The sequence below is a fragment of the Miniopterus schreibersii genome (genome assembly GCF_964146895.1).
Source record: "Miniopterus schreibersii genome assembly, chromosome: 16".
Lineage (NCBI taxonomy): Eukaryota > Metazoa > Chordata > Mammalia > Chiroptera > Miniopteridae > Miniopterus > Miniopterus schreibersii.
Genome location: NC_138116.1, coordinates 32,209,001 through 32,236,097, shown reverse-complemented (window position 1 = coordinate 32,236,097; position 27,097 = coordinate 32,209,001). Strand labels below are relative to the sequence as shown.

The 27,097-nt window shown below is 54.1% G+C and overlaps 1 protein-coding gene across 1 annotated transcript; it reads left to right on the top strand.

The window, feature by feature from the left end:
• Window positions 1-9,645: 9,645 nt before the first annotated feature.
• MNT (MAX network transcriptional repressor) lies at window positions 9,646-25,510 on the top strand. Its single transcript, XM_081161877.1, has 6 exons — window positions 9,646-9,802; window positions 15,207-15,768; window positions 16,353-16,394; window positions 16,529-16,640; window positions 21,569-21,761; window positions 21,933-25,510. The coding sequence occupies exons 1-6, from the start codon at window positions 9,730-9,732 to the stop codon at window positions 22,688-22,690; spliced, it is 1,740 nt and encodes a 579-aa protein (XP_081018003.1). The 5' UTR covers window positions 9,646-9,729; the 3' UTR covers window positions 22,691-25,510.
• The last annotated feature ends 1,587 nt before the right edge of the window (window positions 25,511-27,097 follow it).

The window sequence follows — 27,097 nt, the reverse complement described above, 5'->3', positions numbered from 1 at the left end:
ACACAAAACTGATGTGCTTTTTAATCTTGCTGGAGAGGGTAGTAATTGTCAGAAAAATAGCAAGTCATCTTCCCCAGGTAGGGTGAATGAATTCAAAATCTGGAGAAGAAAAAAGGCTGCCTGCCATCTGGTGGACCCATTCAGGGAGTGTGGCCTGAGAGTCTAGAAACCAGAGCCAGGAAATTCTCAGCTGGGGGACTTGGCTGACTCCAGCAGCCAGTCAGCCCCTAGGGAAGTGTGCCACCGCCCCGCCTCTGCCTCTGCCAGCGCCGCCATGCAAAAGAGAAGGCCACCCAGAGAGCGTGCCAGGCCTCAGACTAGGTGAGGCACACCTGCTCCCATGGATTGGCTGGGAAAGGGGGTTCCCAGGCTGGTGTGACAGGATCCTCCATTCAAACTTGTTTGTCCCAGGATGCCTGCCTTGAGGGCCAAGTGTGGGCATTATGGACCAAACGCCGGCCTGTACTTCAGTGACCTCCAGATGAGCGCTAAAGGGCTTTTCATGCACAAAGGGAAGTACAGTACTTCCTCATCTTCCACACCAGGGCCAGGCAAGAAGGGCCAGCTCGTGCTCTGACTAAAAGGAAGTAGCTTGTATTCAGTTCCTGCTGCTTACTGCCCTGCAGAAATGGGTGCCTAGTGTTGTTGGATCTTTCAGTTTCTTTGAGGGAAGTAAAAAATCCAGATTTATGAGAATTTACCTAATTGTAAATCCTGACAACTAACTCGGTATTTTTATAAAAACCTAGCAGGACATCAGTTTGCGACCTCTTCTACCACCAGGTGCTAGAACTGTACCTATTTCGGCTCCGCTTTCCTAACTCTCGTTTACTTCAGCAACTGAAGTCTAGCTGCTGCCCACCCTCCTTTTTCAGAGTTCTCACCTCTTAAAGGGAGTATCCCAAAGATCCTGCCCATGGGCTATGTTTGCTCTTTTCTCCCGCTCCTAGCTGACCTCATCCACTCCCATGACTTCAGCTACTGCTCACCCATATATTTTCATGCCCAAATCCAGGCCTTTTCTGACCTTCCTACACCCGCATACCTAACCACCTCAGGACCGTGGCTGTGTAAAACCCAACTTATGGTCTATACTTTCTCTCTATTTTTGGTTGTTAATCCTCACCTGAGGATATTTTTTCCATTGATTTTTTTTTTTTAGAGAGAGAGTGTAAGGAGGGGGAGAAACAGAGAGAAACTTCCATTGGTTGCCTCCCGCACATGCCCCAACTGGGCCGGGGATTGAGCCTGCAACCCAGGCGTGTGCCCTTGACCGGGAATCGAATCCGAGACCCTTCAGTCCAGGGCTGACGTTCCAACCACCGAGCCAAACTGGCCAGGGCTGTCCTCTGTTCTCGCTCATCACCCATCCACCAGCCGTCTAGCTGTCTCTCCTCCTCCCTCTCCTTCACCACCAGGGACTAAAATATTCCACCTCGGAAATACCTCCCAGATCCAGCCAGGCCCCTTCAACCCTAGTGCCGCTGCCTCAGTGCTATTTCTCGCCTCACCTGGACTGTAAGGGTTGCCTGACCCATTTCTGGGGAACTTCAGATCTAAGCATCAGAAAGAGCAGCTTTAGATAGGTTTGAGGGGAAAGATGAAACCTGCTTTCGGGGGTAAAATGGGAGAGCTTTCAGAATAAAGACTAGAATGGGAAGTAGACCCACAGCAACAGGTTGAGTTAGTTGAGATCAAGAAGTGTAAGTCCCTGGCCCTGGCCGGGTGGCTCTGAGTCAGTTGGAGTATTGTCCCCTGCACCAAAAAAGGTTGCAGGTTTGATTCCCGGTCAGGGCACATACCTAGGTTTCGGGTTCAATCCCTGGTCTGGGTGCGTACGGGAGGCAGCTGATCAATGTTCTCTCCCTCTTGCTCTCTTTCTTCCTCTCTCTCTAAAATTAATAAAAACATTTTTAAAAAAAGTATGAGGCCCTTCCTGATAAAGCACAGGAGAACATTTTTCCCCCTTTGGCATAATTTCATTTTACAAAAGTAATGCATTTTCATTATAAGAAATTTATAAAATAATGAATAAAAATTTACAATTCCACTACTCAAATGGAGTTATTTTACATTTTATCTAAGTATTTTTATATGAATATCTATTTTTAAACAGCAAATGTGGGATCATATTTGTATTTTACTCTTTCATAATCTTCCGCATTTAGCAACATATAACCTTTTTCTGATTATAAAATTAGTCTGTGTCAGAAAACTTATGAAAATAAAAATTACCAGTAATCACACCGCTCAGAGACAACCATTGTTAGTCTTTTGGTTTATTGACAGCCCCTGTTTTCTTCACATGCCATGTTGTTCCTTGTTGGAAATTTAGGTTTCCTGGTTTCCGCTGTTGTAAATAATGCTTTAGTGAGTTTCTTTACACAGATACTTGTTTTCTTGTTCCTTTAGTGTAAGTTTCTACACTGGGATGGCTCAGTTGGCCAGGCGACCTTCCTTGCACCGGAGAGTCGCCGGCTCGATTCCCTGTCTGTCAGGGCACATGCCTGGTTTGCTGGCTCGATGTTTCTCACATCGATGTTTCTTTCTCCTTCTCCCTCTTTAAAAATCAATAAAAAATCTTTAAAAAAAAAAAAAAATCAAGCAGAAGATATGACTTAAAGATTCTGTATATATATTGCCAATTTGCTCACTAAAAAGGTTGTGCTAGTTTACATTTCCACAAGTGCCTGTGTTTACCACACCTTTGACAGCAGGGGAAGACTAATTTTTAGAAACCCTTTATCAGTGTATAGGTAAGAATGTTTTCATTGTTTTAATTATATTGTGATATTGGCAGGGTCAGACATTTTCATATATTTACACATTTATGTTGTATATATTATTTCATATATTGTTTTGTAAATTATAAATTATGTTCTGTGTTCATTTTTCTATCCAGGTGTTCTTTTTGTTATTGAATTGCAAAGACACACCTTGCCAGTATTTCCCTCCATTTTGTCATTTACCTTTTCCTTTTATTTATGGTGATTTTGTGTGTTTTTTACAGTTAATGAGCTTTTAGAGAGTTTATGTAATCAATTCTGTCGGCTGTTCCTTTATATTTTTTTTATTTGCCTTTATGTGTAGACACCTCCTTCACCACCCTTGGAGCAGAACAAATGTTTACCTATTTTTTATTATGGCTCTTTTTGGCATTATTTTTTACATTTAACACTTGAATTGATGTTGGTTTATGGTGTAAGGTTTAAGGACGTGTTTATTGAATGGGTCAGAGTTACCACAGAGTAACGCATCCGAGAGATGACTGGTAAGCCCTAGCACTGCCCTCTGAGGTCTCTGTGATGGGAGTAGGGACTTGAGTGGGGTGGGAGTGGGGGTAGGTACTATCCCAGCCCCCAACTTGGAGTGGTGGGAGGAGAGCCACAGGCTGATATGTGGCTCCTGGAGTGTCCTGGAATATCCCCAGCACTGCCCAGTATACTCTCCCAGTGGACCCTGGGGCCTTGGTAAGAATTCTGGTTGCAGGCATGGGGCTGAGCCCTGTCTGGATCTAGTCAGTCCAGCCAGTGACAGGCCTCTGCTCCAGGACTTACATAGTCTTCTGAGAGGGCATCAGTTAGAGCACAGGTAGATGATCTCTTGGGTTTTAAAGACGATCCTGCAGCCTTGCTTTTAGGTATGAGCTTGGGTTGCCGGGAGAGTAGAACTTAGTCCTTTCTGCTGGGCACTGATTGCATTCCAGCCCTGTGCCCTGGGAGGGGCCTTCCCTATTAACATCCCCCACCCCCTCTGATCCAGCTGGCTCCTGACTCACTTTGTAAGACTACCTCTCTCTACTAACTTTGACCAGTCTCACTCCCATGACCTGAAGTAATTTACTCTAAAGCCACATCTCCCCCCTCCCCCCAGAGGACTAACGGAAGCCCTCATCCTTTCCCCTGTGCCTTTTCCCACTTTATCAGCTTCCTCCTTCCTAAGTCATCCACAGCCCCCATCTCTAGCTGCATAGTGTGGCTAGCCTCTGGTTTCTCAGAAAAGCTTGCAGGGCCTGGCTCCTCCCTCTCTGCTTTTGAACTACATATCTTTCCTTATTACTCAGTGTCCACACCCAGGGCGGTTGCCTGGATAAAAATCTGCCCCTTCCCCCAGTCACCTCTTTAGGCCAGCTCCCCGTGAAGAATCCCTGTCTGCCTGGGCCCATTTAGAAGCTCTTAATTCTTCAGAGTGGCCCGAGGCAGTGCAGTGTCCTCGGAGGTCCTTTGCTTTGCCTTCTCACTCATCTGCTAAGCTTGTTTATTGAGCACCACTAAGCAAAGTTAATAAGTATTCCTGTCTTTAGCCAGGAAGGGAGAGGTTATCTTCATACCATCACCCATTTCTATGAAGTCTTCAAGGACTCTGGACTCACTAACCCTGGCTGGGCCAGTCAAAGGAGAACCAGGCCACCTCTTGTCCCAGCTGACACTAAGCTTTGTGACCTTGGGTAAGATACCTGCTCTTGGGAGTTTGGACTAAGTGATCTCAACTCTTCAGCTGTGACAACGTGTGAGGCAATGAAGAGGGGAAAGTACATGGATGGGAAGGTGGAACTTGATTGTACCTGTTTCATAGGTTCAGAAAAGGGCCTTTGACAACTCCCAGGAGTGGAGGAAGATAGATGAAGACTTAGATAGAACCTTCAGGCTCCAGAGAGCCCACTTCACAGATGATTGAGTGAGTACCGTATAGGATTCAACTCTATCAAAGTAATTCAAAATCCTGCTCATATCCTGGGTGGGCTTACCAGGAATCAGGCTCAGCTGGCTAACCCAACCTTAAATCCGCTTAATTTTTTCGTATCCCTTCTTACAAAAATAGGATTATCTGGGAACCTCACCTAAAATGAGTATCTCAGGACTCTGAGGGGTCTTTGTATATCATAAGATCTCATGCTCCATCCAGCATGGTGGTAGAGAGCAAAGCTAACCTTTTCCAGGTATTATATGGAGTTGAGTTCTGCTCTATGACCTTTTACCCCACTCTGGCTTACCAAAGGGTCACCTAGCCTTGGCTAGAAGGATACCCAAGCCCAGTGCCTGGCACATGTTAGGCACACAATAAATACTTGTTAAATGAATAGTGTCTGGTGTGTCCCTCAGTGCACTAGTCTTCTCCTCCCTCTTCATCTTATAGCCGACTTTCTCTTTCTGGTCTTGTTTTAATTATGATAGGTGAAAAGCTCCCTAAAACCACTTGTAAAATTCGAGAGGTCAGGATTGGAGTGTTAGGACACCTGGGATCTAGTGTGAATGCCTGTATTTTTGGCATCACACCTTTCTCCCATCTCATTACTTATGTTTTGTAGGGGTCAGGGAACTGATTTTCATAGCTCTTGGAGTTGTGTGTGTACAGTGGCACCTCGGTTTTCGAACGTCTCTGTTGACGAACATTTCGGTTTACAAACACTGTAAACCTGGCAGTAAATGCTTCGGTTTTCGAACATGCCTCGGAAGTTGAACATGCCACAGGCTTCCGATGAGGGCAAGATCCTGAGGCCCAGCTGTCGGCCGTTGATCCCTCAGTTTTCGAACGTTTCAGAGCTCGGTCTTCCGGAACGGATTACATTTGAAAACCGAGGCACCGCTGTATATGTTAAGCTTTGTTGAGGTGAAGGGGTGGGGGGCATGGAAGACAGTCTCATTAGGAAATGTCTCTAGCTAAGCATATTAAAAAATTGAGGGATTTGATCTGGGCATTGGGGTACACAGCACTGGAGGAGGAAGACTGAAAGAAATCTCCTGAGAAAGCACACAATGATGGATGATGGCCCAGGTTTCTTCCTGCCTCAAAGCTACTAAGCACCTAGAAGCCACAAAGAAACTTTAGAACAACTTTTTGGAGATGCCTGGGCTTTGGATCATTCCCAAAATGTGCTAACCTTTCTGCTAAAACATCAAAAAGATTTCTTTTCCCTATCCCTTGAATGAATACAGCAATTGGCAGCTTCTACCCTAGTTCCACCCCCTTGGAACAGGAAGCTGAGGCTCACACATTGAACAACCCTCTGTTCATTCCCCTCTCCTTTTATGCCCCACCCATCCCCTTTACAGAGCTATCTGTCCATTCCCCAAGTAGGGGAACCTTAGTTGATGAAAAATTATGTTTGTCCTTTTTAAGGCTTCTGTAGGCAACAATAGGCCCAGAAAAAGCCTCCTTTCCAAACCCTTGCTTTTGCCTAACATCCCCTGGCTGCTGTCCCCACATGACCCAAATAAACAGATGATCATGTGAAGCCAGTAAGGCTGTTTGTTTTAAATAGCAGGCATCTCCACTAAGCTCTGGAGCAGATGGGATATTGGGGGCAAGGGAGAGGCTGGCATTTGAATCTGTTCACTCCACTTTTATCTCCTGTTTCCCCACCCCTGAAAGAAAAAGTCTTTAGAATATTACTTTTGTTTAAAAAAAAAAAAGTCTGTATTGATTTCAGAGAGAGGAAGGGAAAGGGAGAGAGAGAAACATCGATGAGAGAATCGTCACTGATCATTGATTGGCTGCCCCCTGCAGGCCCCTGACTGGGGATCGAGCCTGCAACCTGGGCATGTGCCCTGACCCGGAATCGAACCTCAATCTCCTGGATCCTAGGTTGATGCTCAACCGCTGAGCCACGCCTTGCCAGGCTAGAATATTACTTTTCAAACTGGTGCTTTCTTAATATGATAGAGCTGGTCCCTGACAAGAAGAGTCGGCAAAATTGGACTTAAGCCTCTAGAAGAGACTTCAAGGAGCTGTATGTGTGCCATGACTACTTGAGGACAGAAGGGTATGGCTGGATGTAGCTCTCTGAGCATCCTGGGCAGAATGGTTCAGTGCTGACTCCAAACAAAATGAAACTTGGTCAACAATGTTATTTCAGGCCACTATTATGTATACTGTGCACCCTCCCCCACCGCCACCACACACACCTATATATTGCCTTTAAACTTGTCATTTTCTTTGTGCAGTGGACCAGGGCCAACAACACTGGTAGCAGGTTGCAGACACCTTAAAGGAAGCAATGTCAAAACCAGCACAGATCTAGCCCTTCCAGGAAAAGGGCATTCATCCGTCCTGTGAAGAACCAGGATGTTCTCTAATCCCCATTGCTTTCCAGCTTCATCATAAGCAGAGCCAGTGGCACCGAGGCATTTTTGTGTGTAAGGGCTTCTCCTGCTCAGGTGTAGATGCTGAGGCATTAACTATCCAAAGGTCAGAGCCCTTTGTAGATGTGCTGGCAAACAACCCCCTTCCTCCCATTCACTAGGTTCTTGATTTCCAGGATCTGTGCAGATTTTCTTTTATTGATTAATTGATTGATTTGAGAGGGAGACATCGATTTATTGTTCCACTTATCTATTCATTGATTGATTCTTGTATGTGTCCTGATGGGGGATCGAACCTGAAATCTTGGTATATTGGATGAAGCTCTAACCAACTGAGCTACTGGGCCAGGGCATGTGCAGATTTTCTTTCCCTAGGATGCACTATGCCTTCAAAGCTAAGGAGCAAAGCTAGAAAGCATGCATCTGTACCAGCTTTCAATAGGTCTAGCTCTCCTCTAGTCCCCCCAAATAAGAACTTATCCCTCTAAGGCACAGTGGGGATGGGATGGGATGGGATGGATTGGCAGGGTGGTCTGCCACTGAGCCTCTTCATAAAGGTTTGCTTTTTAGTTTTGTATGATGGTGATTGATGCCCATGCTGGGGGACCTTGAACCCAAGTGGCATTGTCCGATTGCAGTGGTTAGCAAAGAAAGAATCTGGGACCAGGACTGAGAGGGCCCCAGGCCTGCTGGCATTGGGACAACAGAGCTGAATGTGCACCAGGGTGCCCCAAGTATGCCTTCAGCAGGCCTGTGCGAGTCACTACAAACTATCGGGGTTTTCTGTAGCTTCCCCCAAAGCAGAACAGCAGGGTTTCAGGTAAAGATTTTGGTGGTTCCAATCATATTATGTTAAATGGTCGAACTCCTTCCCATGCGAGCAATTTGATATTCCTCCAGTACTTTTTTCAAATTGGAGACCCTGCCCTAGAACTGCCTTCAAAAGAGTCGTCCTTGGGGTCAGGAATAAACGCTCCTCCTAACAGAGCAACTGGAATACCGAGTGACCTTAGGTAAGTCCTTTCTAGTCTCTGGGCCTGTTTCCTTACCTGCACGATGAGGACTTGGACACGCTGACCTGAAAGGCCAAACCTTCTGACTGAACGCCCCCGCGTCCCCGGAAAGCGGCGGTAAGGAGGGCCCCCGCCTGTGGGGCTGTGGGGGCAGCCGCCGGGCTAGCGCGGTTGAGGCTGGGCCAGGAGGCCCCGCCCCGCGCCCCGCCCCGCGCCCCGCCAGGGGCCGGGCTTCCGCCCTCCACGTTGTTGTTCCTGGTTTGGGCCACGCCCCCTTGGTCTGGGCTGCGGATGCCTCGCCTTAACTGCCCCGCCCGGGTCCTAGTGTAAAGAATGGCCTCTGGGGCGGCACAGTTTGAGCCTCCACCCGCACCAGACACGCGTGTACAGAGTTTAGGGGAAGGAGAGAGACTTTGTTTTAATGGAAAGGTGGTGAAAAGTCAAGGACAGGCCAGGGCACAACTGCGGAAATTTCACTCAGACGTCCCACCTGCCCGATCACACAGTGGCCCCCAGCTGCACCCGCGAATGTGACACGGCTAAACACTGGCCCTTTAAACAGAAGGCTGGCGGTGCGGGGTGTCCATGTGGAGCTGCTCCATGCCGTGTTGTCCTGCCCGCCCATTGGCCGGCGGCCCGGTGACGTCGCCTAATAGAATGCTAACGCACTGCGGGGGGAGGAATGGAGACAAAACGCGGAATCGGATCGCCACTCCGCTCCCTCCGCCAGTTCTCTGGCAGCCTCTTTGGCAGCCTCCAGCTGTCAGCTCCGCCCAGGGGCGGATCCCGGGTCAATTGCGACATCCTGGTGGTTGCAGGAATTAGGTCACGTGTGGGTAGGGAGCGGAGACCCAGGGATCAAGCCGGTCTCTACTATCCTAATGCTTCCCTGACCTAGAATGTCCTTCTTTGAGCTACTTAAGTGTTGAATTTTCCACCTTTCCTTCCCTCCAGCAGTACAAATTTCGTTATGAATGACACAAACACAGCCACAACCCCTGCTCAACTTGTGGCATGCAATCGGGGCGGGACGAAGAGGGAAAGCGGAAATGAAGGGCGCGAACCGGCCCAAGCTTCTCCCACCCCCACCCAGGCCACGTGTGCTCGCGCCGTATGTAGTGGGTGGGAACAGCTCGCTCCCGACCCCGCCCCTCCTTCGGTGAGGCGCCGCGGCCCTGCGGGTGGGGGTTCCGGTCCGGGCTTTGGCTGCGGCCCCGGTGTAGTAGCGGGGGCGGCGGCCGGGGGCAGCGCGGCTCCTTCCCTTGTTGTGTGTGTCGGTGCCTCCTCGCCATCTTGTTGCAAAGCCTTTTCTTGTCGGCGGGACTCCCGGGGGCCGCGGGGCGGGAGGCACTAGAAGGAAGGAAGAGAGGGAGGGGAAGGAAGGAGGCAGTGCCACCTTTTTTTTTTTGCATCAAATTATTTTAAATTTGCAAATTATATTTTGCAAGTATTTTGGGAGACATTGATTTTTCTCCCCGTGCTGCCCCGTTCTTGCCTGCGGAGTGCGCTGCGCCGCCCAGCCCTGTCGCCCCCCGGAGGTGATCCCTCCCTCCTGCCTGCCCGCCAGCCTGTCCTGTGCCTGGCTCGCGGGCCGCAGTCTCGGCCCCGGCGCGCCCCCGGCTGCTCTCGGCGCGATGAGCATAGAGACGCTACTGGAGGCGGCCCGCTTCCTGGAATGGCAAGCGCAGCAACAACAGAGAGCACGTGGTGAGCGGCCCGGCTGGGCCCCTGGGGCACCCGGGAAGGGGAGGCGAGCGACCCCGGTCCCCGAACCCACTCCAGAGCCGCGGACGAGACCCCCTCCCGGACGGCCCGAGAAGCCGGGCAGCGCTAGGCTCGGCACAAGAGCCGCCGCCCGGGGAGGGAGGAGTGTTGTGGGCAGTGAAATTAATTAATGACTTCATTAGCATGCAAGGGACCCGGCTCCTATGAGCACAACCCCAGTTGCCTGCCACCCCTTGTGCACCTTTTGTGGGGGCTCCTTTCGCGTGGGTCAGTGACGCCCTCGGTAGCTTTGAGGATGCGTGAGCCGGGGGTAGGGTGAGCAATGGTGTTTCGTGGGGGTGGCAGACCCGGGTGTGCGTGCGTGTGTGCACGGGGGATTTGTGATGAGAGCCTGGAGGAGAGCGGATGAGCAGACGTGTACACCGGCGAGTGTAGAGTGCACACGAGTGGGCGTGTGTGTAACGGAGTGGGGGGTAGGAATTACTCTACGCGAAGCAACTCAGAGGCTTCCTTGGCCCTGTGGGGAGGGTGCGGGGGGCGCTCCCGGCAGATCTGCGCGCCACTGGGGCGGAGGCGGCCTTTGCAGAATGAAATGACATCGCGTGTCTTATGATCCTGGCCAGCCCCGCCTGACCCCGCCTCCCTGAGCTTGGGCTGGGTCGCGCGTCAGGGGTTCTGGTGAGAGCCGGCTCATTGGGTGTTTGAAAACGGCCTGCAGGTCGCTGGGGGCAGCTCGTGGGCCCCCCCTTTCTGCGCCCCACTTTAGCCGGTGTGGAATGTGGCGTGTCTGCGCGTTCCATACCCGATTTCGGCTGGAATGTTGCGTGTGTCTGTGTACCAAGCCCGTTGGTTACACCGGCTGGTGACGTGGACGGGCCCCGCCCCCGACCACGTGCACCGGGGACACTCCCGCTAGGGACGGCGCGGCGCGGCCCCTCCTCGCTACCTCGCGCTCCATCGGAGGCGGAGCCTGGGCGGAGCCGACCCGGCGCCTGGCGCCCGGTTGGGCCCCGGCTCTGGGCGCTGGGTATCTCTTCAGGAGAGCCTTTGCCCTGCGAAGGAGTAGCAGAGCTCACCTGTCGGTTCTCGCCCCGACCTCCTGTTTTTGATCTTGAGGCGAGGGAAACCCTCAGAATTGCAGAGCAACAGGGTATTTAGAGCTCACATAAGCCCACTGACCCCAAAACGTTCTCACCAGGACCTTCCCGCCACAGTGTGGGATGAGCCCAGGCTAAAATGGGCAAACTTTGGCGCTCACTCGGCAAGGGAGAGACGAAGATTTCAGATGCCCCCTATCCCGACGCGCCCTTGATGGACCGCAGCTTCAGGGTGCTGCCGAAATAGGGGCTGGGGGAAAGACCTCCGTTTTCCGGACTGCTGCCAGGGATCAGTCGGTGTGTGCGCAGTATCCGGGGCTCCTGCCCTTCCCAACCCTCCCCCTCCCAACCCTTAGTCGGGTTGGTTGTGGTGGAGATTTCGCTTCGCCCTCCTTTCCTTTCTGCCTATTGTTGCTTCAATGATGAGTCATGCAGGAGGTAGTAGTGTGTGTTGTGTGTGCTTGCGCGCGCGCGCCTGCCGCTGCCGCTGCTGCTGAGGCTGCCGCGGCTGGTGGGGAGAGTCGCGGCGGGCCAGGGGCGGGGGAGCGGCGGGTCAGCTGGCTTAGTTGGGTCGACCGGCCTCTCAAGGTCAAAAGTCACCCAAGATATGTAAGACCGAGATGCTTGGGATTTTCAGAACTGATGGGCTGAGACAGCAACCCAAACGCCCCTAGTCCTTGTCTTTGGGGTCCAGAGCAGGGTCAGGTGGTGGATGGTGCTGGTGGTGACCAAGAACTGTGTGCCCAGCGGCAGAGGGAGGAGCTTGCACAAGATTTGGAGAGACTGAGTCACCTGCTGCCACCATCAACACAATGCAATTCAAAAATACCTATTGTGTCCCCATTGTGTACCAGGCACTGTGCTAGAGGTGAACAGGATTGAACCTGACCTTGTCCCAAGGAAACACTCACTTCACCTTTACTTTACCTGCAGGCTAGTTGGCCATATGGGGAAAGGGAGAAGACCCCCCCATGGTTATCTGACTGCCCTTTCCCAAATAAGTATGTCCACAGCTGACCAGTAAGGACAGGGAGGATGTGTGCAACAGTGAAGGAACCTGGGAATGGTTCTCCTAAGAAGTTGCAGAACCCTACCCCCCCACCCCCACCCCCACCCCCACCCGGGTGGTGAGAACTGGGAGCAAGGAGCTGAGTTGAAGCCTACTTTAGCTGCCCAGTCACAGCTTGTTGGTGGCGCAGGGTTCTTTGTGGATGAGTGGGTGCTGGAAAGCCAAATCTACACCAAAAACTCATGTACAAATGGCTAGATTCTGCCACGACAATTTAATCTCCAGAACTCATTTTTTTCTCCCTCTTGACAGCCTGTCCTTAGACTAAGAGTGGGAAGAATGGGAGAGAACGGCCCGGCTTATGTACCTAATGAGCACCTGAACAGGGAGCCTCTTGTACGTGCCCCCATTTAACCTCAAGGGTCAGTTTCCTGACCTAGAGCAGCCAGATTGCTCACATGATGACCCTGAGGATGTGTGTGCCTGTGAGAGAGAGGGAGAGAGAGCAGAGAGGGACCAGCAAGGCCATCCTGGTGGTCAGCAGGAGGGCTTGGTCATTTCCACCATTCATGGAGGTGGCTCCACTGGGGGACCCTCTTCTACCTTGATCAGAGGGAGCTGGCCAAGTGTCCAAGCCTTCTGACTTAGTTGCACCCTGGGCCTGCCTTATGTGCCAAGCTCCCTGTTAGCATGCAGAAGGGGAGAATGACCCTGAATGTTTGGGGCCACCAGGTGTGAATGCCTCAGGCCCCAGCCTTGTGCCTGCTGAGCCCATGGGCCTCTGACTGGGGATGGCTGAAGGGAGCACAATCTGCATACTCTCCAGTGTGGCCCCTGGATCACCCCAGAGGGGTCTTGCTAAATTTCCTGAGGTGGGGGTGGGGTGCAGCCTCTGGGCAGAGCCCAGGGAAGGTATCAGAGTATGTGGGAGTGAGAAGGGAGTAGACCCATGGGTGCAGCAGAGCATTATTTTAAAGAGCCTAAGCTCTTTAAGGGAGGCCCTAAGGGACTGCCAGCTTGCTTCCCCCACTCTGTCTCCCTCTCTGCAGTGCTCTGGGAGAGGGCAGTTGTGGGTTGGGATTGAGTCAGAGCTGGTGGGGAAGAGGCAGGAAGCTTTGGTGGGCTGGATCTGGCCTGGGCCACCGAGTTCTTCCCCACTAGTTAAGCTTTTTAGTGCTGATCCAGGTGTGATAGACTTTGGCCTTGCACCTGGGTCCTTTTTGGCACCTTCCTGAAAGGCAGGGGAGATACAGATAGGGAAGAGGCTGGTGCTGACCTGTCCTGCTTGGCTTTGGAAGAGAGGGTAGGTGAGGAGGTTGCCATCTCCTGGGTGAGCTTTGGAGTTGCTTTAAAATATGGGGAATATGAGATTTGCCTTCAGTCTGAGTTCCCAGGGCACCTATCCTTGGGATTGGAGCCCTGTCTCCCCCTATATATGGGAGAGTGGAACACTTGATCCAAGGCCAATAAAAGTTTGGGTCCTGGCTCAAAGGAATGGAGGTGGGGACTGTGTTGGGTTCTGAGTTCCAGGGCCTTGTCTTGAGGGTGGGGAGGGGGGAAGGTGAAGATGGGGACAGGGAAGTGGACTAGGGATGTCCCAGGCTGGGCCTGAGAAGGGCTCCACAGCTGGAACTCAGCAGGTGTCTTTCCCAGTGTGTTCTGTGGGAAGCTGGAGCAGAGAACTGGTTTTCTTTGGGGCTGTAACATAAGTCACTGCTGGTTTGAAAGGCCTGGGAGAGCAAGGCCTCCCCTTATTGGAGTTGGCCTGCTCTGGCCTGGCAGCTGCCCTTCCTGAAAGGCAGGGGAGATACAGATAGGGAAGAGGCTGGTGCTGACCTGTCCAGCCGAGCTCTGGCTGCTGGGAAACCACTGAGTGCTTCCCTTCAGAGTACATCCCCCTCTACTTCCTCCTTTGCCTCCTCCGTGGGAGGGAGGGGTTCAGAGCAGACCTGGCTCACTCAAGTTGTTGATTGGCCAGAAAGCCCTGAGCTCTCTGGTTTTCTGGGGCCCCTGAGCCCAACAGACAAGTAGGGGTTTGAAGCCCTTCTGCCTACCGGGGGCTGCTTAGCCAACCTCATCCCTCAGCCCCACCCCTTGTGGGGTGGCCTGTTTGGGGCGTGTCCATGCTGTCAGCTGGGTTAGTCAGCAGTGTGGTGAATCCAGGGCAGGAGGGAGGGCAGGCTGACCAGCGGCTCCCCTGGGCCCTGGCCTGGCCCTGTAGCCAGGGGACCCCAAATGGGTCAGGGTGGCGATAGAGTGGGGCCTCTGGAGCAGGAGGGGCCACTCCCTTTCCCCTGTTCCCAGCTAGCTGCTGAGCAGGCCTCCCTTTCCTGCAGGGCTTTCTTTCAGCAGAGATGCTGGACGGTGCCTGAGCTCATTGCCTTGCTCAACCTCTGTTAAAAAGCCCGGCTTTCCTTTTTGCCTGCCTTGTACCTTTGTAGTTTGTGCTGCTGGGGGCGGGGGGGGGGATATTGGGGAGAAATGAGTTCTAGCATGGCAAAGGGCAGAGACAGACCAAGTATGTTTTGTAGGGTCCCTGAGGAAACCAGAGGCATCGGGACCTAGCCTAGGGGTCCCGCATCCTGAGCCTAGTTTCCTAATGTGTGAACTGAAGGTGATGTGCCTGCTCTACCTGTGTGTGTATGGGGGGGGGGGGGGTTGTGAGGACCCAGGTGTGTGTGTAGACACCTGGTGAGCATATGTTGGCACAGTAAGGACCAGGCATCCACCCCAGGTCAGAGAGATCTGGCTGGGTCTACCCACTTTACCTGTGACTCAATCTGTGAAATGAAGGTACTGCCTGCTTTCCAAAAGGTACTTGGTAAATACTGTTGAAGGTCTTCCCCAGAAGCTATGATCTGTCCATCATGGACTATCCTCTACCCATCTTATCTGTCACTCTTTTGCTCCTGACCTAGCTACCTAACCCTTCAACCTTCAGGTGGCTAAGCCTCCAGCATCCTCTCTGACAGCTCCCACTCTACTAAGGCCTGTCTTCTCCCGAAGCCTGTTACTTGTCTCTCCCACTACCCTTCAGGCCTCCAGCTCCCCAAAGGCAGGGACTGGGTCTGTTTCATTTGTTCACTGTTGTGCTCCCAGCATTTAGCTCAGAGCCTAGCTGGGTCTGGGTGGATATTTGTGGCATCTCCAGCCGAGCAGAGGTGTCACTGAGCCCTGACTGGGACAAGGTCAGAGGATGGGTTATGGTCAGAGGACAGGTGAAGCTGGGGCCCAAGACTGTTGGCCCTGCTGAGACACCCCTTGTGTTCTCTCTGCGTAGAGGAGCAGGAGCGGCTTCGCTTGGAGCGGGAGCAGGAACAGAAGAAGGCCAGCAGCCTGGCCAGGCTGGCCCATGCCCTGCCTGTGGAGGAACCCCGCATCGAGGCACCACCCCTGCCTCTGTCACCACCAGCACCCCCACCAGCACCCCCACCACCACTTGCCACCCCCACCCCACTGACTGTCATTCCTATTCCAGTAGTGACCAACTCCCCTCAGCCTCTGCCCCCACCCCCACCACTGCCCCCTACAGCCCAGCCTCTGCCCTTGGCACCTCGCCAGCCAGCCCTGGTTAGCACCCCTGGACTCAGCATTAAGGATTCTGCTCCCCTGCCCACCAGGCCACAGGTGCCCACCCCTGCACCCCTACTGCAAGACTCCAAGCCCACTGGCAGCCCCAAGCCTTTGCAGCCCCTCCCCACACCCATCCTGACCATAGCACCACACCCTGGAGTCCAGCCCCAGCTGGCCCCCCAGCAGCCACCCCCGCCCACCCTTGGGACCCTGAAGTTGGCACCAGCTGAAGAGGTCAAATCCAGCGAACAAAAGAAGAGGCCTGGGGGGTGAGTGAGGTGTGGCAGAGCTGGGGCTGGTGGAATGGAGAGAAGTGCCCACCCCCTGGGGTGTGTGTACAAGAGAAAGTACCCTCCCAAGCTAGCCCTTCAGAACCCTGCCCTCCCTACCTCTCCAACCGAAAAGCACCCTCCTATATTTGGACACATTCTCACTGTGCCTGTGCCCATCCCGGGAGTGGGGGATGGCTATTGCCCTCTGTTGTTCTCAGGCTTCTGTGTTCTATGATTCTGTCCAAGGTTGGGACTGATAGCATTTGTAGGCCTTTGGAAAGAGTGTTATATTATGGCCCTCCTGGGTGAGGGCTGGGGTCAACTGGATCTTTGAGTCCGAGGAGGAGTTCTGTCTCAGAGGTGGAGAGGTGGGATGGAGGGTTAAAGGGGTTGTGAATTATGAGCATATATGTGCCCTCCACGGGGTGAATGCACCAGGGCACTGGGTGAACATCTCCCCTTGTTGCTTTTAAAGGGAGATACATTCAGGAGCAAAAACCCTGTGGCATTTGGGGGGTGGGGGCAGGAAGGCCGCCTACTCAGGCCCTCCTCCCTGAGCCTCCTGTCTGTCTGGGTTGCAGGATCGGAACCAGAGAAGTCCACAACAAATTGGAGAAGAACAGGTGTGTGTGCGTGCGTGCGATCTGGTGCTACCCTTGGTCCCCCAAGCTCTCCGTGGCCTTCCCTCCCCTCCCCCACCGAGCCCCCACCCGTCTGGCGCGGGCTGACCAGCGATGCTCGCCCCTCCTCTCCTCAGGAGGGCCCATCTGAAGGAATGCTTTGAGACCCTGAAGCGCAATATCCCCAACGTGGACGACAAGAAGACATCGAATCTGAGCGTGTTGCGGACGGCACTGCGGTACATCCAGGTATGGGGGAGGGAGGCCTAGCGGAGAAGAGGCGGGCGGCGGCGCGGGCGAGGCGCGGCGCCAACTTCCTCCCCACTCCTGCGGCCCTCCGCCCCTCGCCGCGGCCCCGCCCGCCTCCACGAGGGCGCTGAGCACATGGCCGGATGACGTCAGCGGGGCTCCCCGCCCGCGAGGGGGCGGGAGGAAGCCTGCGCTTGCGCAGGGAGGGCGGCTGCGGTGCTCCGGTCGGCTTCCCGCTGCCCCGCCGGGCCACCCCCAGAGCCCGGCCAACTGCAGGCCGCGCAGCGGTGTTAAGCCCTGTTCCCGTCCCTGCTCCACTTCCCGACGCTGTTACCCTCGCGGCGAGTGAGAAGGGCGTGGAGGAGCCCAGAGCCTCCACCCTGCCTGCAGTGCCGAGGGTGGGGTTCCCTGGGCGTGGCTCCTTCCACTCGGCCGCGCGCCGGTGAAGCCCCCCGCTTTAACCCCAGAAGGATTAAGATCCCTCCAGTGAGTGCATTAAGGTGCTACGACCCCTTAAACCTGGGGGTTGGGCAAGTGCGGCCGTCTGGGTGACAAATAGCCCCTGTGACACCGTATCTTTAAAAATTACGCTTTCCTTCCGTCTGGATTTTTAAAAAACCCTTCCCAAGGGGCCCTCCTGGTCCTGTGTCCCCTCCCTTTGGGCATTGGCTCTTCTCTGCAGTACGGGGGGGGGGGGCGAGCGCTGCGCCCGCCAGATAAGACTGTTGCCATGACTGCCCGAGTTTCGGTTTCCTTGGAAACCGGCCGAAGGTTCCGCGTGCCGGGAAAGAGGCTGTGGGGGTGGGGTGCGCCGCCACGCACCGCTGCTGCGGAGAGGGAGTCGGAACCAGCCGCCAGCCGTTGGGGGAGTGGGAGGGGCCTAGGGCTCCCAGTCCGCGCGGGGCGGGGGCGGAGAAGCCTCGGGTCTCCCTTTCGGCGCGCTCGGGAAGCTTGGGGGCTGGGCTAGAAGCCAGCGGCGGAGCACCACCCCTCCCCCACGTCCTCGACTGCGGGGTCACAGCCCTGAGGTAACCGCTGCCTGACTTGAAGGGCGGAGGCACCGCTTTGCGACTGCTCCCAGCCCGCAGCCTCCCGCCGACGCGCGCCCTTCCGCCCGCCCTCCGGGCCAAGGGGGCGGGACTGGCGCGCCTCCCAGCCGCTTCCCAGCACCCGGGCGGGGCGCTCCCGAGACCGCGGATTGGTGGGGCCAGGCGGGGGCGGGGCGGCCCGCGGGGAGTGACGCAGCAAAGCCCGGTCCGCGTGGGTGCGCGCGTGCCCCTGGAGGGGCGGGGCGGGGCCTGGGTCTCGAACGGTTCGGGTGGGGGAGGGGCTGGACCGTGGGTTTAGGGCCTTACCCGGAAGGCTTATTTCTGGTATGTTTTTGCAGAATTTGGGCTTGCGTGTAAGTTACCGGTCTTTCAGTCATATGGCCTGGGAGCAAATTCTGTCCAAATGCTGTGACATTTCTGTGAATATCAGTTTTTTCTCCTACTGTGGTGATGCTAAATAGGAAAAAATAGTATTTTTGTCATAGGAATGTTGGGAGGATTGGCCCTCTATAAATATTAACTTAATAGCAATTATTGAGAAATGGGAAGGTTCCTCTTTACAGACACATAGTTAGGGAAGGGAGTCTTGCTTGTATGATGTGTGGGTTTGAAAATAATCAAATAGAGATTCAGTGGAACCAGCAAACCCGGGATACGGGCTTGGTCTGAGTAGGAAGCAAGTTGGACCCAGGCTGTCCATAGATACTTATCTTGGGGCTGACAATGGAAGCAGAAACTTACAAGGCTGTCGTCTATAAATCTTCAACTTCACTCATTTATTCATTCAAATACTTATGGACAGCCTTGTGTCTGATTCTGAGGCTAAAGCAGGGAGCAAAGAAGAAAGTGTGGGCCTCTGTCCTCTTAGGTTTGGTCTTATGGCAGATTATAAGCGAATAAACCAAACAGGACTGTGCCATGAGGGTGTAATGGGGACAGGGATTGCAGACTTTGTTCTATGGAGTTAGGGAAGTTGTTGATGAGGACAGAGCATTTGAATTGAGACCTGAAGGTCTGAGGGTGACCTAGACAAAGTAGAAGGCAGAGAGCACAACACAGGCCAGTTTCTCCAGCAGGAGGCTTGCCATACAGAGATGGGAGGCAGCAGGGCACTAGATAGATGGGAGTCGAAAGGGAGTACTGGAGAGACCATGTAGGGTGTGTAAACTGAGTATGCTGAGGCAGGAAGCTGTGGGAAGACTAGCTCCCAGCCAGACCCGAGTGGCCTGGAAGTGGTAAAGGATTTGAAGAAAGACACAGTTAAGTGGACAGAGACAGGAAGAGGAGGAGTAGACAGGTACCAAACCACATATCCAGGTAGTCTTAGAAAGGGAATGGGTTTAAAATGAAGCAGTGTGGACTAAAGTTACACCCTGGGAAAACTTTCCAGGGGCCTTTAGGCTTGTGGGGAACTGGGCTGGGTGAGAAAAGTAAGTTTGGGCCCCTCATGTTCTCTCTCCCTGACTACCTTCCCTGCTAGCAGGTAGAGTTTAGGAAGGCCACTTCCAGCTCCCAGCAGCCAGGTTGGAGTGAAGGTTGACTCACCACAGGCCCTGTCATTGATGTGGCCTCAACTGATGTCATGTCTAGCAGTGGTCTCTCTGGGTGAGAAGTCAGATAGTTGTGTGTGGGTAAGGGGAGGGATCTTTCTGGCAGGAATATGGGGAGAAGCAGGTTAATCTCAAAGCCAATAATAGAGGAGGCTGTGTGGCCTGGGACTGGCTACAGAAGTGTAAAGCTACTAGGTTTCAGGCTACTACAGAGCGTGGCTGTATCTGGGCCTTGTGTTGCAGGCACTAATGGTTTGAGGTGTCTCTCATTGGTGAGGTCAGAAATGCAAGAAGTTAGGGGCTGTAGGAGGGAGTGTGGGCAAGTTGGGCCTAGTTGGTGTGTGGAGTTGAAGACATTGCTGTGTCCAAGAGGTGCAGGTGAACAGTCAGCAGAGGCTGCTGCAAAACTGCCCTTAGGAAATGAAATCAGGGGAAATGCAAATCTAATGGGTGACTGTGATGAAGGGGAGAGGCAGGATAGAGGTGGGAACTAACACACTCGAGTCCTCATAGATTCTTCCCCTGGGGCCGGGTGAGACGTCCATAGCTCTGTCCTGGGGCCACTGGTGGAGTCGGAATATGAGCTAACTATAGAAGAGTCCTTGCTTTCTCTCACTGGGTTGGACAGGACTGTGTATGAGGTGGAAAACTAAACATAAAATACTTCATGATCTGAGTTATTGTCTGATTAATTACAACGTGTCACTTTCATTAAATGTTCAAGTGTGTGGTGTATGTCAAGATGTACTGGTAAGGGCATGGCATAGGAAAGGACAGCAGAGGAGGTGGGGGCCCAAGTGTGGTCTTGGAACATGAGCAGATAAGACAGAGGGTTGAGTAGGGAGGATCCATATGTGAGCATCTGGATACACAGGATTGGGAGAGGCAAACTAAGACAAGCTGTTGAGTTTGGTATATGAAGAGCCAGTGGGCTCTGCACCTGACCGTGACCAGCAAGTCTTGGAAACTAGAAGCTCAAGAGCAGTTCATGTAAGAGACCTGGAAAGTAGCAGGGCAGGATTGTCTGTGTCATCTGGTTGTCCCAGCAGCTGTGACATGCCTGGGCTAAGGAGAAGCCAGCAACAGGGAGGACTGTGAAACTTAGGTTGGTTTAATAGTGTCCGAGTCAGGAGGTCATAGAGGACGAGTGGGACTTTGGGGTGGAAGGGAGAAGAGAAATAGAACATGAGCTGGCATTTCGGAGCTGCTATTAAGCCTCATGCAAAGGGAAACTGGAGACCCTTCTGATAGGGAGCAATGCCACAGTCTGGGAGTCAGGGCATCCAGCCCCTGTGTGAGAGGTCAATCTAAGAGGCACAAGATTGCCTGGGGCCCTAGAGAACTTGAGGGGGAGATGGCACTGTGAGTAAGGGAGCTCCCCACTGATGTTCTTAGTGAAGTGGGTGGCATCAGCTTCTTGGGGGTGGGAGCGACCTGGAACCTATGGTGAAAGACAGAAGCTTCTCCAGGAGTGCTTAGTCAAGTCGGTGGTGCTGTCCAGCACCCCAAGAGCCATTTCTCATTGATCATTGCAACTCAGGTACAGGTGTTAAAGGAGGAGCACATTTAGGGCTTGGGGGTTGTTCAGTAGCCTGGGGAGCCTGGAGGCTGTAGACAGTGTGAAAATAGAGGCTCTGGGGAGATGTCACATGCAGGCAGTAACCTAGGTGGTCAGAGAGGAGGTGCAGAGCCAGCAGCTGCTGGGGGCCAGATGGAGGCAGGTCAGGGAGATGAAATTGGCCGGGGGGGGGGGGGGCTTATAAAGTCTAGTAGGCCATTCTCTAAGGACACTGAAGTTAAGGAGACTCATGAATGATGAGGTGAAGAGAAGGGCTGAACCATTTGGTGTTCTTTGGGGAATGGGTTCCAAGGAAGGTAACTTGTGGCATCAGTGAGTGACACAATGGTATGAATGGTGGTATAGGCCTTGGGCAGTACCCGAGAAATCTGTTACACCTTTTGTCAACTGCAGAATGGAGGGAGGTGCTGCCAGGAGGGTGGATGGGACAAGAGGCAGTGAAGCCCTTCAGGACAGAGTTGATGTGGAGAAGGGGAAGCTGCTGGCCTGGATCTGTGCTTTCTTTCAATGGCACCTGCTGGAGAGCCCACAGTCCCTGGGATACTGGGCCTCACTGGGCAGAGCCATGGCCCAGGAGGCAGGTGTGGTCCCAGGTAGCCCCTGTCAGCCTGGGCCCCCTAGTCTCTGCAGACCTGCCCCTGTGGACCAGGTGATCTGGAAGCAAAGGTGGCTGTGGGGGGATGTTTGAGGTATTGTGGGCCCAGAGGTTGCTGCTCAGGGTACCCGGCTTTTCTTTGCCCTGTTGTCCAGTCCCTGAAGAGGAAGGAGAAGGAATATGAGCATGAGATGGAACGGCTGGCACGGGAGAAGATTGCCACGCAGCAGCGGTTGGCAGAGCTCAAACACGAGCTGAGCCAGTGGATGGATGTGCTAGAGATTGACCGTGTGCTCCGACAGACAGGCCAGCCCGAGGACGACCAGGCTTCCACCTCTACTGCCTCTGGTGAGCCCTGCCCCTCAAATGTCAGGCTTCCTGGCCAGGTATCTGCCTGCTGGAAAAGATGCCCTCCCGCCCCAGCCCCATAATATCCCCAGCCCTCCAGGGGTATTTATTTCTCCAGCCTCTTGTTTCCAAACCCTCTGACCTGTCCCTGTCCTCGTGTCCCCCCCACAGAGGGTGAGGACAACATAGACGAGGATATGGAGGAGGACCAGGCCGGCCTGGGCCTACCTAAGCTGAGCCATCGCCCCCACCCGGAGCTGCCGAAGCCACCGCCCAGCGCCGCCCCTGCGCCTCTGCCTCCCCACCCACACCCCCACTCCCAGCCTGTGGCCCTGTCTCCTGCCCACCTGCCTGGGCAGCAGCCGCTGCCACAGCAGAAGACACCTCTGCCGGCCCCTCCTCCCCCACCAGCTGCCCCTGCCCAGACGCTGGTGCCTGCTCCGGCCCATTTGGTGGCTGCATCTGGGGGAGGCTCCACAGTTATCGCCCACACGGCCACCACCCACGCCTCAGTCATCCAGACTGTGAACCACGTTCTCCAGGGGCCAGGCGGCAAGCACATCGCCCACATTGCCCCCTCAGCCCCCAGCCCTGCTGTGCAGCTGGCACCTGCCACACCCCCCATTGGCCACATCACAGTACACCCTGCTACCCTTAACCACGTGGCTCACCTTGGCTCCCAGCTTCCCCTATACCCGCAGCCTGTGGCAGTGAGCCAGCCCGTGGCGGTGAGCCACATCGCCCATACCCTCTCGCACCAGCAAGTGAATGGCACAGCCGGGCTAGGACCCTCTGCCACTGTCATGGCAAAGCCAGCTGTTGGGGCTCAGGTGGTGCACCACCCCCAGCTGGTGGGCCAGACAGTGCTCAACCCTGTGACCATGGTCACTATGCCCTCCTTCCCGGTCAGCACACTCAAGCTGGCTTGAGGATGAGGCTACTCAGAGGCCCCCAGTGGGGGCAAGGAGGGGGACCTGTCCCCACACTCTCCCACCAGCTCCACACATTCCAGCCAGGCCCAGGCCCACCCCACCCACCCCCCACCCCCAGGCCTCCTAGGGAAAAGGGGTGCAGAGACTCTGAGCCAGGGGAGGGAGGGGCCACCCCAGGGAGCTGGGCACAGGACAGGGTGTTAGCCCACTGTACTAGGACTTGATAAAGTGATGAGAGACGCTCTGGTGGACGTGCTGCCTATTCAGCCTGGTGCTGTTCCTGCCTCCCCATCCTGTCCCCTAAAATGAGTTCGATGTGGACGTTGTGTTCTCCTTCTCCCTCCCCTGCTGCCTTCCTGTGCTGCTGCTGCTGCTATTGCTCTGTCTGGTGATGTGGCTGAGCGTCGGGGCTCTCCCCTCCCGAGCCTCAGTGTTCCCTTCCCAGGCCTTTGGAAGGGAAGGGGGAGCTGAACTGAAGCAACTTGGCCCAGAAAGTTGGGGACCACTGTGGGACCTGCTTTGAGTACAGGTGACAAGTCCTAGAAAGTGGCTGGTCTGGAGTCCTCCGCAGACAGGTGGGTGCCCCAGCCTGGGGCTCTCTAACCCAGTTGCAGTCACTGTGATTCCTTACAGCAGAAACTAGTTAAGATGATTTTCTACCAACAGTAAACCAAACCCAAGCTGTTGCCAAGCTTCTGAGCCTTTCAACCCTTACTGCTGGGCTCCTCACTTCAAGAAGGCGGGCTGAGGGCAGGGTGGGAAACAAGGGGCTTGGCTGTCCCCATCATCCCACCCCCCCTCCCAGCCTGGATCTGGACTGAGAGCAGCCCTGTACCCCTGTTCCCATCCCTGGACGTGGTTCTTAGCTTCCAGAAGGCTGTCACTACCCTGATTGCCTGGCCTCTGCTCAGTGCTCTGCATTCCCCCAAGGATGGGTGCATGTGGTGCCACCTTGGAGACATGGACCAGAATCTGGTCTGGGTTCCAGGAGCCTGAAGCTACACTGTTGAGGCAATTAGGAAGTTAAAATCCAGGGGTTCCACTAGAGCTCCCAACTCTTTCCCAAATAGGCCCTGGGGACCTGTAGGGAGGGGGCAGGGTCAAACTTGCAGGGCTGCCGGGACTGCCCCAACTTCTCTGTCTCTACTGTCATCTCTTTGCCCTGAACGTCAGTCACCCTTTCTACAGTGGGCTTTATTGAGTATACCCTCCCTGGGGGGGGGCTTTTGTGTGCCACTGCCTTCCTCTGAGGAAAGGTCCTTACTTAGCTGGGCCAAGGGCAGGGCTGAGCTTGGGGTGGGAGGAGCAAGGGGAGCTGGTGTGTAAGGTATGCTGCTTTCCCTGCCTCCGCCTTGGCAGACTGGCTTCTCTTTTTATGTATTTATTACAAGTGGCCTTGTGTCAGACACACAGTTACACACACACGTGCACACTTGGCTTCCCACCTGGACACACTCACCAATGGCCTTTCAGTGTGCGGGGAGGAGGAGAGTGTCCCAAGGTGTGAAGTTTGCACTGACAGTCTTGGGGGTGGGGTAAGTCTTGGGGCCACGATTCTGGAGTGGCCCCAGCAGAGGTCTTGAATAGATTTATATGCCTAAGAACTCTTTCAGTTCCTTCCTGGTCCTGGAGACCTCCCAGGGGACTTTCTCATTTGTCTTTCCTGGGGCGGGGAAAGGGGAGGCCTATCAGATGCCTTAGAGGCCTCCAGGAGGGAGCCCCGTACTGGCCCCCAGCCCCTCGCAGTGCTCCTGTCTCTCAAGCTTGCTGCCTTCCTGCACCTTGCAGCCGCTACCACCACCCTGGTTCTCTGGGGAGCCAGTTTCACTCCTCCCAGTGTGATTACAATGGAAAGAACAGGGAGAAGAGCAGGCCTGGTGCCCAGGGAACAGGCAGAGAAACATTGGTGAACTGCCTCTCCTCAGCTCCGTTCACCTCCCTGCATCCCGAGGCCAGTCCAGAGTTATAAAACTTGTGTCAGCCAGTCAGTCGCCCCTTGGGCCTGCACAGATACCTCATCCGCGGGCTGCCCGTGCCCCTCCCTGTCCCCAGCAGTGGGGGTTCTGAACCTAGTGCCGAACGACTATGTCCAGACTGGTGACGATGGGTGTTGTTGCTGTTGTTTTTGTTGTTTGTGAATGCTGTGACGCTGTGTGCCCAAGAGGGCAGCCACCCAGCCCTTTGGGCATCTCCCTTCTGAGAGCTATCAGGACCACATCTGTCCTCACCCTGTGGGACCGCCTGCCCCTTCCCTCCCCTCCCTTCCCCTCCCTAGCCCTTCCAGCCTGGGGGACGTGCGCACACACACATCTTACCTCTCATGCGTGTTTTACTTTTTGATGTTCAGAGTGGCTCACTGGCTGGGAATCTTTACCTCGGGGAGAGGGGGAGGTTGGTTCCTTGGGGGGGGCCAAAGAAGGGCAGGGAATGCCTGGAGGGAAACGGGGGTGGGGGTCACCAGAACCCCTGCTCTCTCCAGGAACAGCTGCTTCTCCCCCATCCCAGGGTCCCACCCCCATCCCCCAAGAGGTGGCCCTTGTTTACAGTGAGGACTCGGTCACTGTGTCTCCGTTTCCTGAAATATAACTTGTAGTGACCCCAGACTGTAGAGATTTTTATGTGTTTGGATACATCTGCTGTGTGGGAAAAAAACTACAAAAACCCTACTTTTGTACATATTGTATTTTTACTATTGAACTGTATTCTAGTGGCTGTTCATGCTCCAAGACTCTAGGTATTGAGACATGAATACTATCCATGTAATAAGCACTTGCCTGGAATAAAATATAAAATTGAAATAAACCTGCACTGAAACCTGAGATGGAGCTGCCAGCCTGCAGTATCTGGGTCCTTTTGTTGCAAAAGGAGGCAGAGACTTCCAAGGAAAGACCTCCAGCAAGAAGCGGCAGGTTCCTTGCCCTGTTGACATTTGGGGATGGCCCTCAAGCAGCTTCTGTGCTGGTCAATTTTAGAAAAAGATTAGAGACCTTCCTGTTCTGATGCCAGTGCTGAATCTTCAACGAGCTCAGAACTTCAGTTCTGGTCTTCCTTATGCTTTTGCAATACTTCCTCAAACCATTTTTACAAACACTATCTTGTTTTATCTCGCAACACTACAGTCAAGTAAATGAACCAAGAACTAGCCCTGTTCTGGCAGAAAAGGAAACAGGTTTGAGGTGGCTAAGGGACTTGTTAGTCACATAGCTAGCCTGGGACCTTGTGCAGCTTCAGTCAGACCTCTCAACTTGGTGCCAAGTCCTTGAGCATGTGCCATCCTGCCCTGGGGCCTGCTGTAGAAAGTTGCAGTGGGAAAGGTGGAGGGTCTGTGCACAGAAGGTGAGAGGCCTGAGGGGACGTCCTAGAGCTTAGGACAGGACAATTGGGGAGTCCACAGGGTTGGTTGTCCTTTCAGGGAAAGGAACAAGAGGAGGAAGAGGTCAAAGCCGTGTTCTAAGGTGGGCCTGAAACCAGGGTCTGGCAAACCTTTGTCCCTATGACTCCGTCCTCTCCCCAGGTGAGGGGAAACCAGCCTTTGGCAGGCTGCTCAGGAGTAAGTAGGGGCGAGGGAGCAAGTAGCTGGCCTAACTATAGACCAGGCAGGCTGCCGCAGCTGCCCCACTCCCGGCCAGGGGGACTGACTCAGGTTTTCTTTCTGGGGTGGGTGAGGGATGTAGGGGGGAGTGGTGGTGGTGGTATCATCCTTAGGGAAGGGAGTGGTGGCTGCGAATGTCTTGGGGTTCCATTCTTTGAAGAAAAGCCAGCCTCAAGAGGCCAGACCTAGTGCCCCCTCCCCATCTCCCTACAATTCTGCCAGCCCCTTTCACTTGTGAGATGCTAGCTCCCTCTGCTGGTAGCTCTGGGAAGAGATGAGTGCCCTCTAAGGGAAGGCCAACCCTTAAACTTAATTTACTGGCCCTCTCAGTGTCAGATACTGCCGGCACTGGGACAAAGATGAAGATTGCCCCTGGTAATGACCCAATATCATCTGAGCGCTGTCACTATCATAAGGGTAGGCAGAAACCCCGTTCCCTGCACTCAAAGGACACACTTCCCTTCACAATCCCCCCTTCCCCAGCAGCTGGAACCTGCAAGAGAGGGGCCTATGGCAAGGGCATTGGGAAACAAAAATCCCAAGTAAGAATCCAAGAGCTTCCATTTACCAGCTCTGCTCTGTGAAAGAGGGAGACTGACTTCTAGAGTTGGAGGTTTTTCTGAGATGATGTTTTTTAGTGTCCTCATACTTCTTGTTCCTCCTATCCACACACACACACCCTTCAGCCGACCCATCATTTTGGGACCTGGGGAGTGCCAGCACTTCTGGGTGAGTGTGAAGGAACCAGGCCATATCCAGGCTAATTTATCAGGGGCCTTTAGTGAACTTTCAGGTGGAGTCACAGCAGAGGG